The 13493-nt window shown below is 44.0% G+C and overlaps 1 protein-coding gene across 2 annotated transcripts in view; it reads right to left on the bottom strand.

The window, feature by feature from the left end:
• Positions 1-13493, bottom strand: part of INSR (insulin receptor) — a 127195-nt gene that overhangs the window by 24195 nt on the left and 89507 nt on the right. The window contains exons 8-11 of one of the 2 annotated variants that reach the window (XM_029215667.1): positions 13208-13458; positions 11019-11186; positions 5464-5665; positions 3262-3297 (exon numbers count right to left, since the gene is read on the bottom strand). In XM_029215667.1, coding sequence (XP_029071500.1) covers positions 3262-3297; positions 5464-5665; positions 11019-11186; positions 13208-13458 — 657 coding nt within the window. The remainder of the gene's footprint in view (positions 1-3261; positions 3298-5463; positions 5666-11018; positions 11187-13207; positions 13459-13493) is intronic. The other variant, XM_029215668.1, reaches the window with a different exon arrangement.

Genomic DNA, 13493 nt, shown 5'->3' on the forward strand with positions numbered 1-13493 from the left:
GGCCTTCCTCATTCCTATTCCTGAGCTGTTCATTCACAAAGGACATTAATCCTTTATCTATTCACCCTGGTTTGCTGTGTGCCAGTGAGTTTTCTTGAAATGATTTGAAAGAATCTTTCACATTTATCTATGTAAGTTTATATCTCAGCAATTTAAATAATTTTTTTTCCTTTACAGCTAATTTTAGATGGGATTACTAAGGTTTTAGGGCAATCATGAAAGGGACCTTTCCCCTGATTTATGTTTTAATTGTTGCTAGTATATCTACTGCGTTTTTGTTTCTTTCTATTGTACCTGCTTTCCCAAACTCTCATTCTAAGAGTTTCAGGGTTGATTTTCTTAGGTTTTCAAGGAACATACTTGAAAAAGGGTCAGCAAACTTTTCCCATACGTGCTAGATAGTAAATATTTAGGGTTTTGCGGGACATGTGATTTTTGTCACAACTATTCAACTTCCAATGGCTTTCAAGCCATGGCAGCTTGAAAACAGCCATTGACACAATGCAGACAAATGGGCGTGGCTACATTCCGATAAAACTCATTGACAAAAACAGGTAGTCTGCTTACCCTTGCACTAGAATACCTGAAAATATCAATGATTTTATTTCCCACAATCCATTCCTTACAATTCTAATTTCTGTATTACTGCATTGGCTAGATACCCAGAGAAATGTTCCTTAGTAATGATGAGACTGGCTTCCTTCCAAAGCTAACAGGAATAGTTTTAAGAAAGATGTTAGCTCAGCTGTTGGTTTCATCTAGGTAATATTTATCTTGTTGCAGAAGTTTTCTATTCCTAGTTTTATAAAAGGCCTCTCCCCCTCCCTTTCTCTAAATTAATAATTTTTAATAAATGTTATTGAATGATATTATTGTGATTTTCCTCACTGGACCTCTTAATGAATTAGATTCTATTAGCAGAATGCCTGATCTTGAACCATCCTTGCATTGTGAGATAAATGATATTGCCAGCACAGTGTTTTATTTAGGACATGTGGATCTAAAATCCCATATTAGCTGGTTCTGGGTTTTCTTTCAACATAGCATCTTTGTCAGGTTCTGCTAAGGGGTTCTATGTTAGTTTTATCAAATGAACTGGGAAGATTTTCCATGGATTTCTATGCTCTGGAAAAGTTTCTGTATTACAGAAAATGGTTGCTCTTTGAGAGTGTGAAAGAACTCAACTAGAAAACTCTCCAAGCCTGAGGTCTTGTTTTTTTTTTTTTTTGAAGAAATTAATTGACACTTTTTTTTAAAGTCTTTTCCCAAGGTTATTAGGATATCTTTCTGCTGCTTCTTGCATTAGCTTGGACAAGTTAAAATTTCTCAACTCTGAAAGTTTCAAATCTAATAGCTCATGATTATCCATAGACTGCAACATAGTAAAATCTTTGTCAGACTTCAGTTTTACATCACCTTCTTCTAGTTATTTGTGGGTATCTCCCTTTGATTACATTTACCACAAGTTAAGCTATATTGATTTTCCCCTCCCTTCCTAATACATTATATCTTACATTTTAAAGCTTTTTCTTAATTTACCATTTAAGTCTACTAATTTGCAACAAAGTCCAGCTTTGGCAATATTCTACAAGTGAAGGTATGTGATGTTCACGTCTCCGTTATTTTCCAAACGGTTTTTAATGAAAGTTTCCATTTCGACTTTCACCCAACGGAAGTCTAAGTGATCCACTTTTAATCACCAGGAAGTAGAGTTTTCTGTTCAATCTCTTGAAGTTTACCTTTAGCTTTTATTGCGCTGTAGTCAGAAATCAAACCCTACTTCGGGAGTACTCACTAAGGTTTTCTTTGTGGTCTTTTTTGTGTGAAAAGACCAATGACATTCTTGAACGGAAACCAAAGCTATTGAACCAAAGATGCACGCATATTAGCAAGGTTCAGAACATTTCTGTGCAAGCACAGATGGGCCTTCCAAATATGACAGAGACACTGGGGCCTCATGAATAACCACTGAGAAGTTGATATCTGAACAAAGGGAAACATAAATGGCCTCAAACAGGCTAAATATGCATACACTAGAAGGATTATACCCCAAAAGACCACGTGGTCATGGAAGACACCCCCATGACAAAGCATCAACGGACTTCTCTCTCTCCCTACATACACAGCACTTTATCATCCCACAATCTCACAGTAGACCAGTGGTTCCCAACCAGGAGTGACTCTGCTCATAGTCCTACCACCAAGGGGACATTTGGCCCGTCTGGAGACAGTTTTGGTTGTCACTGTTTGGGGTATGGTGTGACACTGGCTTCAAAGCGGTAGAGACCAAGGATACAGCTCACGATTCTACAATACACAGGGCAGTCCCCCCAACTGAGAATGATCTGGCCCCAAATGTCAAAAGGTCTGACACTGATAAACTCTCGTCTGGATCAAGGCCTCAGATTTCTAGACCTTTCTTTACTACAGATTATATTCCCAATGACCACTAGAGGGCAGATCGGGACCGCACACGGCCTAAAAATAAATAAATAAACCCTCTGCTGGAAGAATAAAGTCCCTCCGCATGGCCCCTACCCTGCCTTTCCAGTCTCCCCTGTTCTTCCCAAGAGTCCAGGATTCTTTCCACCGACTTGCCTTTCCCCAAGTTCTCTCTGCCTGTACTCTCCTCCAGGACACGCCTCCTGCTTAATTCTTTTTTTCTTTTCTTTTCTTTCTTTTTTCTTTTCTTTTTTTTTTTTAATATTGAAGCATAGTTGATTCTTTAAGACACACGTCAAAGGCGAGCATCCTTGACTATCCTCAGTGGAATTGAGGGACTCGGCACACCTGTGCTCACTCACACCTGTCATCCCGCACTTGTCACCCCCAATAAAAATGTTCCGCTCCCGGATCAGCCTTCCCCACTACCTGTCGCTGAGTGGTTTCGACTCTGGGCACCGGGCACAGTTCTGCAGCTAGATAAATAAATGTGTAGTTAGTAAATGCATGGAGGAAAAAATGGGCGGCACCTAGGAGGTGCCCAGAAAGTACGCCCTCGATTCTATGTTTTAGTAAGAGTGTGTTAGTTAGGATTTTTCCCCCCACATTCACGCCCAGATCCCATTTCGGGGTGAAGGCACTTAACGTGTGAATTTGTGAAGCGCCTGGTCGCGGCAGAGCTGAGCGATGCATGCATCAAACCACAGAAGCCCCCTGGGGTCTCAAAGGGGCACAACATGATTCCTGACCCGTTGGCCCACTGGCCCCGCGCTGTGCAGCCACCACGGGCCACGCCTACGTCCCACAGGTGAGTCGTACCTAGTGTCCTCGGCAACAGGGCCTGAAGAGGATTTTCTGTGAAAACAAAACCAGCCGCTTTGAGGACAGCCCTGGACCATGGACCACTTGTTCCCATCACTTGAACCACACCTTCCCCAGCAGATGTGGAGAACACAGCTAGGGGCTGGGGGGCAGCGGGGAAGCAGAGAAAACACCCCCCCCCCGAGACCTGGTCATCTGGGATTCCCATGGGATGTCAAACTTAACACCACTTTTAAACCTCACTACTGACTCAGCCATTATCCTAAAGTCTGGCAGTGTTTTGACAGGTAAAACAGTAACTGCCTCCAGGCCTGGGCTGTGCCATTTAGTGGTCTTTTGGACTCAGGGCCAGATAAGAATGCAAGAAAGAGAAAAGAAGAAATGTTATATATTGATGGTTCTGGGGAAACCTCTCCCAGGAGCATTGCTGGGCCTTTGAAGAGACGCATTTTAGAATCTTGTTTTATCCTGATGTAAATGTGGTGGTGGTGGGGGGTGTCGATATACTTTGGAAATGGCCAATTGTATTGGACATTTCTGAGTAGCCTTCTGGTGAAGTCCATGGCGGGAGGGGGAGGTCAAGTGTGGAGAGGGAGGGGCAGCTGAAAGCCCTCAGCACACATTTGATTAAAAACCTGGGCAGGGCTTCCCTGGTGGCGCAGTGGTTGGGAGTCCGCCTGCCGATGCAGGGGGCGCAGGTTCGTGCCCCGGTCCGGGAGGGTCCCACGTGCCGCGGGGCGGCTGGGCCAGTGAGCCATGGCTGCTGAGCCTGCGCGTCCGGAGCCTGTGCTCCGCAGCGGGAGAGGCCACAGCAGTGAGCGGCCCGCGTACCACAAAAAAACAAACAAACAAAAAAACCTGGGCAGAGTCATTCATAAGCAAAAAACAAACAAAACCACAGGCTTTGGACCCCTAAAAAGGAGATGGCAAGTGCTTCAGTGGGTTACTGTAAAAATTCATGAACTCATAAGATGCAGTGCTACTGCCATCTAGTGGGTGGAGGCCAGGGATGCTGCTCAACATCCTACAACGCACAGGATGGTCCCACCCCAGAGAATGATCTGGCTCCAGATGTCAATAGCGCCAAGGTTGAGAATCCCCATATCACTCGTATAATCTCACAATCCTAAAAAACAGGAACTACTTTTCTCTCCACTCCTCAGATGAATAAACTGAGGAACCGAGAGAGGTAAACTAACCCGTGACCCACAGAAATTTGCATTCTACCTAAGTGTCTCTGCTTGCAGGAAAGGTAAAGAAGTATGAAAAAAACAGAATCATTTTTAAGGCAAGCCCTCTCTGTAGATCAGAAGTACATCAGCAAGCAAGCCCCTTCAATCACTAAAGGAAAAATATTTAAATAGGAGAAGCTCCGGAGTTTTTAAGAGGTCATGGAAAGTTCTGGAAGGGTAAGAAGGTTACACAGATTTTAAAAAGAGAATGCACTGAGCTTGAGACTCATCCACAAATCAAGCATGGGGCCAGGCAGGCACTTCTCGGTCATATAATCTAATAATTGAATCTATCGATTATTGATTATTATCTATAATCATCTATTAGATAATAATCAATTGTTGGTAATCTAATGGAGATCGTTTCAGAACTCAGAATGAGGCCAGAGGCTGGGGTAAAGAGTTCATGAGACATCAGAAAGCAATGTCTTCAGGGACTTCCCTGGCGGTCCAGTGGTAAAGAATCCGCTTTACAATGCAGGGGACACGGGTTCGATCCCTAGTCAGGGAACTAAGATCCCACATGCCGTGGCACAACTAAGCCCGTGCACCACAACTACTGAGCTCACGCGCCTCAACTAGAGAGCCCGCTTGCCACAAACTACAGAGCCCACGTGCTCTGGACCCCGTGCACCATAACTGCAGAGCCCACACGCCCTGGAGCCTGCATGCTACAACTACAGAGAAGCCCGCATGCCTCAACAAAGATCCCATGTGCTGCAACTAAGACCCAACGCAGCCAAAAATAAATGAAAGAAAGCAAAGATTGAGTTTTTTAAGACACGCCCCCCTCCACCTTTTTTGGCGATTATTCACTCTTCCTGGTACGGTAGCTGTTGAAATCGCAAGATCTCTCCCTCCCTCCAGGGAAGTGGCTCAGCGTGGACTCTGCCCACCCTCTGCATCTGCACTTCATCTTGTTCCCTAAATAAGGACCCCAGACCCCAAGCCAATGACAAATGCTGACCTGGGGATGAAGACGACATTGTGCAGGTAATCTTCGAATGTTTTCCTGAATGAGGACTCCTCCAACTCCTTGAGGATCTGAGAGTCGGTCTTCGGGCAGGAACAGCATTCACCGGCAGACTCTTCGTACTCACTCTGATTGTGCTTCTGGGACCCCTCAGACTCGAACGGTGGAGACCAGGTCCGGGAGGGCAGCTTCAACCCTGGAGAAAGCCAGAGCGGGGCTCAAGTTCCACCCCACTACACACATACATACACGCAGAGCAAAGGGGGCCTTCTCAGAGCTGCTGGGCACAGGGGACAGAGCTCGGGGCCAGGGTCTTGGTTCAAGGTCTACTGGGAAAAATAAGATCTCTCACTGGAGGGTCCTGACAACTGAGAAGGTGCCTGTGGATGTGCAGCAGGAAAATGTCAGACACCACAACCCCATAGGGCTAGATGCTGAAGGTGACGAGGCATGTCCCTGCCCTCACAGAACCTACATTCCAGTGGATGAGGTACGTGGCGGTGGGAGGAATACACAATAAACTAATAAATACATATGCCATGGGTCCAATGGTGGGGTGAAAGGACAGAGGGTGTCGGGGGGGGGGAATGTCTCCGAGAAAGTGACCACTAAGCAGTCCCCAAGGAAATAAAAGAATGAGCCATGCACATATCTTGGTATAAAGCAATTCAGACAGCAAAGAGCGAGTGCAAAGGCCCCGAGGTAGGAATTTCCTTGGCATGCCAGAAGACGCCAAGGACCCAGTGTAGCTGGAAGGGGATAAGGGAGAGAATGATGGGAGGTGGCATTAGAAAAGGACTGGGGACCAAGTCACAGTTGAATGAATGAATCATCAATCAACCAGGTAACTATAAAGGGATAAGAGGACAGAGCAGAATTCCAATGGAATTCTAAGGGGTCAGACTTACAGACCCAGTGTTTATACTGAGCAACCAAACTTTGCAGCACAAATGAAAGAATCTACAATTCGTTCAGGAAAACGGAAGTAAGAGCAGAGCAGTGGTTCTCACCAGGGCAGGGGTGATTCAGCACTGCCCCCCACCCCCCTCTGCAGGACAACGGGCACAGTCTGGTGACATTTTGGTGTTCACCAGGGATGCCGCTCAACATCTTACCTGACACAAGACAGCCCCCACCTCAAAGAATTATCTGGCCCCCAATGTCAACAGTGATGGATGAAAGACATGAAAGGAAATTGGGGGAAGAACTTTTTCCAAGAAGCACAGAAAAGAGAATTTTTTAAAAAGGGAAAAAAGAACAACTTCTCAAGGTCATGCTCTTAAAAATACCACACTGTTTTTTTAAGTATCACAGCTGGTGTGTCTTGACCCCTGAGGTCCAGTCCCGGGGATGCCTGCTGCCTGTCACTTCTGGTACAACCTGGAGGATGTATGTTACTCCTTAAGGGCAAAAAGCATGCCCCTGATCCTGGGTGCCTACTCGTGTCTATTGAGCAAGGGAAATTCCATCTCTTCCTCTCCCTTTCAATGGCTCTGCTAGACAATGAGTTCAAAGTATCTTCCTGTGAATGGTGAGTACCTACTCGGAAGCTTTGCAAAATCCTTAAAAAATACTTCTTAACGTTTATTAATAGACATGGAATAACCTGTGTGGGTTAGCTGTTAGAGGGGCTATTGATGGCAATATGGATAAAAAATTAAAAAAAAAAAAAACACTTCAGATTTCCTTAGTAAAAGGTTGGGGGGGTTCCTGATTTTTTTCTGGGGAGGAAGGGACTTTTGATCAGGCATGGACATAGCTCCTGACACCTGTCACCCCTTCTGCATGACACTTGGTGCCCCATGGATTTTCTGTGACTAAAGTATAGTGAGGTATCTAGGACAGTCAAATGCATAGAGACAAAGTAGAAAGGCGGGCACCAGGGGATGGGGGAGGGGTGGGGAGTCAGTGTTTCATGGGGACAAAGTTTGCAGTTTGGGAAAACAAGAAAGTTCTGGAGACGGATGCTGGGGATGGTTGCACGACAGTGTGAATGTATTTAATGCCGCTGAGCTGTGCACTTAAAAGTAGTTCAAATGGTATATTTTATGTTATATATATTCCACAATAAAAAGCCGTATAGTTGATAAGACTGTACTGTATAAATGAAATAAACAATTCGATATCAGAGGAGAAGCTAAAAATTCTCACCAAAAAAAGAGATAAATATGTCAGGTGATAGATGTATTAATTAACTAGATGGGAAGAATCCTTTCAAAATGTGTATGTATATAAAATCATCACAATTTACACTTTAAATACCTTGCCATTTACTTATCAAGTACACCTCAATAAAGCTGGAAAAAAAAAAACCACTTGTGATACTAAAGGAAGCTACTACTGAGCACGGTTAGTAAATTATTGATCTTGTGTGTGTTAGAAAGCTTATTAATTTGTGTGTGTATTTGGGTTTTTTAATTGTGGCAAAATATACATGACAAAAAAGTTACCATCCTAATCATTTTTAAGCGCACATCTCAGTGGCATTAAGGACATTCACATTCTTGTGCAACCATCCCCACCATCCATTTCCAGAACGTTCTCATCTTCCCAAACTGAAACTCTGTCCCCATGAAACACTCACTCCCCAGCCCCTCCCCCAGCCCCTGGCACCCACCATCCGGCTTCCTGTCTCTGTGGATTTGACTCCTCTAGGGACCTCCTAAGAGTTGCATCATACGATATCCATCCTTGGTTAAGTTTATTTTTTAATTACATAAACTTTGGCATCATTACAAATAAAACCATGTCAAATTGTCATATTGTAATGAGAGATGCAGACTTCCAGAATAAAAGTTGTTGCTCTAAAAAAGAAAGAAAGAAAGAGAAAAAGAAAACATTGCCTATCCTGATGCTGCTGGCAGTTCTAGCTGGCGGTTTCTGTTACAGCTGACAGCTGAGCCAATGACTTTGCTTGCTCTCAAGTTATATAAAGCATCCAAGGAGATAAATCACGTTTGCAACCCTCTGCTCAGGCGGGGGATGAGGTCACAGGCATACATATAGCACATGATCTTAGAGCTGGGACAGCGTCCAGAGATTATCTGGCCTCCCGCCCCTTCTCCCCAAAAGGAGGCAGCCAGTGACAAGCTCAGTGACTTGCCCAAAGCCCTACAGTAGGTCAGAGAAGACCTCAGGCTCCCGACCTCAGCCACGTCTCATCAGCGGCCCCAAGATCTGAGGATACCGGTAGCTCAAAACATCTAAAGAAAAATAAATACAGGCCAACCAATCAACAACAACAAGACAACTAAGGGATAAATCAGGAGCTTGGGATGAACATACACACACTATTGTATATAAGATAGATAACCAACAAGGATCTACCGTATAGCGCAGGGAATTGTACTCAGTACCCTGTGATAACCTATATGAGAAAAGACTCTGAAAAAGAATGAATCTAGGTGTATGTATAACTAAATCCCTTTGCTGTACACCTGAAACTAACAAAACATTGTAAATCAACTATACTCCAATAAAATTTTTTAAAAATACAAAAGAGTCTAGGGATTGGGGGGAAAATACTTTATATAGACTCAAACAAAACAAAATAACTAAAGAAAAAAAAAGACTTCCGTTTCTCCAGTTTGATGGGCTTTTTTAAAACCCACTTTTAAAATAATCTTAAACTAATTTATACACACTAGTTTGAGGCTTCAAATATTTTTCCCTTTTCCTGTAGATGGATGGAAGCCCATTAAGTAAATGAGATTAAAGACTGGAAAAAAATGTGTCATTAGTATAAATTTTGAATGGAAAGCCCAGGAGGGAAGAAATGATCACTCTTTGCTTTCTCTGGTCCTTACAACTTAAGGGTCTAAAATTAGGGGCGAAAATTCTTCCTTGACTTTGCCAATCACCACTCCACACATCGGCTGTGTTTCTAGCTTCGGAGGGAAGTCTTGCGTGGGTTAACACAGCTACACCCCTACCAGGGGAGGTGGATAAGGAAGGGAAGGAGGAGAAAATTCCAGAGGGAAATGATGCCAAGACATGGGGAGTGTCTGTTTTTGACAGAAGTCTTCAGAGCGTGTCCTCACGCTGTGATGTTTAGAAATGCGAACAGGCAGGCAGACCTCCTCCTCTTATTGTGTTTTTCTTACAAATCGAAAGTTTGTGGCAACCCTGTGTTAAACAAGTCTATTAGTGCCATTTTCCCAACAGCGTTTGCTCACTTCGTATGTCTGTGTCACGCTTTGGTAATTCTCACAATATTCCAAACTTCTTCATTTTTATTATGTTTGTTATGGTGATCTGTGATCAGTGATCTTGGATGTTACTATTGTAATTGGGCTTTTTCTTTTTTAGCAATAAAGTATTCTTTAATTAAGGTATGTGCATTGTTTGGGTTTTTTTTTTTTTAGTCTAGATTTCTTCTTTGTTAAATTTTTATTGAAATAGAGTTGATTTACAATGTTGTGTCAGTTTCAGGTGTACAGCAAACTGATTCAGTATTTTCTTTTCAGATTCTTTTCCATTATAGGTTATTACAAGATAATACTATATCTTGTAATAACTATACTCAGTTATAGTTATAGTATAGTTCCCTGTGCTATACACTAGGTCCTTGTTGGTTACGTTACCTATTTTATATACAGCAGTCTGTATATTTTTAATCATTTTTTAATTGGTGTATAATTGCTTTACAAAGTTGTGTTAGCTTCTGCTGTACAATTAAGTGAATCAGCTATATGTATATCTATATCCCCTCCCTCTTGGACCTCCCTCCCACCCTCCCCGCCATCCCACCCACCTAGGTCATCACAGGGCATGAGCTTCCTATGAGCTTCCTATGCTTCACAGCACGTTCCCACGAGCTATCTATTTCATGCATGGTAGTGTATATATGTCAATCTTAATCTCCCAATTCGTCCCACTCTCCGCTTCCCCTCTGTGTCCGCATGTCTGTTCTCTACGTCTACATCTCTATTCCTGCCCTGCAAATAGGTTCATCTGCATCATTTTTCTAGATTCCACATATAGGCCAGAAAGAGAAATACAGTAATATGTATATTTTAAGTATATTTTTTCTTAAACATTATGCTATCGCACACTTACAGTATAGTGTGGACATAACTTTTATAGGCACTGGAAACTGAAAAAAAACTCACGTGACTCAATTTATTGCAATATTCGCCTCCTTGCGGGAGTCTGGAACCGAACCCGCAGTATCTCTGAGGTCTGCCTGTATGTGTGTTTTCGTCAGAGATAAAATGGAGTGTGTGTACCCATATGCACATGCTGGGAAGCAGAAGGGGAGAGATGCTTCCCCAAAAGAAGAACAAAGTGGATCAGATGTTATACACACTACTATGTATAAAATAGATAACAAGAACCTACTGTAGAGCACAGGGAACTCCACTCAACATTTTGTAATAACCTATAAGGGAAAAGAATCTGAAAAAGAATATATATGTATAACGGAATCACTGCGTTATACACCTGAAACTAACACAACAGTTTAAATCAACTATACTTCAATTTAAAAAAATGTAAAAAAAAAACTTGAAAAAGAAACAGGCCCCTCCCCCGCCTCTGCCTGCACTCACCTTTGAGGCAATAATCTAATTCATACAGTTCACCGTCTTCCTCCTGTCTCTCCCAGAATACCAAGTAGTGTGTGATGTTGCCATTGGGGTCAGAGGGAGGCTTCCACTTCAGAATAATCTGAGACGAAGAATTAGACACCGAGATGGGATCCAGGGGGACAGAAGGATCTGCCAAGGAGAAAGGAGACAGGTCCACTGTGAGGAGGAGGAGGAGGGTGCAAGCCATCGGGTGGGCATGAGGGGGAAAACCCAAGTTCGAGAAATCATGAGGATGTTCTCTGCAGTGTTATTTAACATCAGAGAAAACTGGCAACACGTGGAATGCTTGCCCAGTGAAAGCATGGGTTACAAAATTACAATCCATGGGTAGCACAGGCTATGTAGATTTCATGTTCCACCATTTTTGCAACAAACATTTACGGCAGCAGTCCCCCACCTTTTTGACACCAGGGATCAGTTTCGTTGGAGACAATTTTTCCACGGACTGGAGGCGGGGATGGTTTCAGGATGATTCAAGCACATTACATTTATTGCGCACTTTATTTCTATTATTATTACATTGTAATATATAATGAAATAATTATACAACTCACCAGAATGCAGAAACAGTGGGAGCCCTGAGCTTGTTTTCCTGCAACTAGATGGTCCCATCTGGGGGTGATGGGAGACAGTGACACCCGACGTGTGTTGCTTATGTCCAGTCTACTCTGTAAAATGCAGCTTAAGTGTCACTTGCCACTCACTGATAGAGTTTTGATAGGAGTCTGCAAGCAGTTGATTTATTATGGTCTCTGTGCAGTCAGACCTCTCTGCTAATGATAATCTGTATTTGCAGCTGCTCCCCAGCTCTAGCATCACCGCCTCAGCTCCACCTCAGATCATGAGGCATTAGATTCTCATAAGGAGCGTGCAACCCAGATCCCTCGAGTGCACAGTTCAGAGTAGGGCTCATGCTCGTATGAGAATCTAATGCCACCGCTGATCTGACAGGAGGCGGAGCTCAGGTGGTAATGTGAGGGATGGGGAGCGGCTGTAAATACAGATGAAGCTTTGCTCGCTCGCCGCTCACCTCCTGCTGTGAGGCCTGGTTCCTAACAGATGGCAGACTGGTACCAGTCTGTGGCCCAGAGGTCGGGGACCCCTGATTTACAGAGCTCCAACGACGTGCCAAGCTTTCTCTGTTCTGGGCACTGAAAAGGCGCTGGGGAAAAGGAGGATCGTGGGAATAGACAAAGCCACATCTGCTGGTTAACATTAGCCCCAACTGAACCCAGTCCTGGGGCAAATTTCGGCAGTGGGATGCCATTCAATCTTATCCCTGAGCTGGCAGCCCATCTAACATTCCCCCCAAAGGCACCACCTTTGGGCTCCACAAAAGCTTCCCCTCGAGAACGGAGGTGGCTGAGGGAGTCGGTGAGGGGTGGGAGTGGGGTGTCTCAAGGCAGAGGACACAGTGTGTACAAAAGCCTGGAAGCTGGAAGTTTCCAGAAACTATAAGTCCTGCTGGAGGTATTGCTGGAGGATACAGGATGAGAGGGCAGTAGTCAATAAAGTTGGGGCTGGTTCATAAAGTTTGGACTCGATCCTACGGGACAGGATTTCTCAACTACTGACTTGCGGGGGCTAGATAATTCTTTGCCGGGGGGGGGGGGCTGTCCTGTGCATGTGATACGTTGAGCAGCATCCCTGGTCCCCAACCCCACCTCCCCAGTCATGCCAACCAAAAATATCTCCAGGTATCACCAAATGTCTCCTATCCCAGTGGTTGGATAGGGCTTATGCTTTATGAAAATACAACTAAATTGCTATGAAATACTCGTCAAAAAATGGAGATGGGGGAAAAGGCATAGTGATGAAACAAAAATGGCAAAATATTGATCATTGTTGAAGCTGAGAGATGGTTACAAGGTGGCGGTGGGGGGAATCTTTTTTTTTTTTTTTCCTACTTTTGTAAATATTTGAAAATTTTCCATAATGGGAAGAAGAAATGTATGTTCCCCTCTGATGTCTTGTTGCTACTGCCTGATCTTCTGAAATTATAAACCTCAGTGCCCGGCTCTTTTAGAAGCCAATAACCATGCAAAAAAAAAAAAAAAAAAAAAGGCATTTCATAGGACATCACCAGGTCAGCCTGTTAAATGCAAGACGTCTGATTCACGCACAAATTCATATCCACAAGAAATGCTTACTAGTGGCATCCGTCTGGACATAGATGATGTCGCTCTTGGCCCCGTATGTGCGGCGTTCATCAGAAAAGGTGACCAAGGTCTTGACAAAGATGGCGTACTGGGTCCAGGGCTTGAGACCACGCATTAGCCACCCGGGGTGGTTCTGTGACTTGGGGTCGTTGGACCTCATAGGCGGGTCAATATCCACCACGGTCCAGCTGTTGGAGCCACATGCATCCTGCCCATCAAACTCCGTCACGTTCTGATAAGGGCTTTCAAGACGAAATAGGAAAAGTTGATTACCATT

Source organism: Monodon monoceros, unplaced genomic scaffold (genome assembly GCF_005190385.1).
Source record: "Monodon monoceros isolate NGI ecotype Baffin Bay Population unplaced genomic scaffold, NGI_Narwhal_1 Super_Scaffold_12, whole genome shotgun sequence".
Taxonomy (NCBI): Eukaryota; Metazoa; Chordata; class Mammalia; order Artiodactyla; family Monodontidae; genus Monodon; species Monodon monoceros.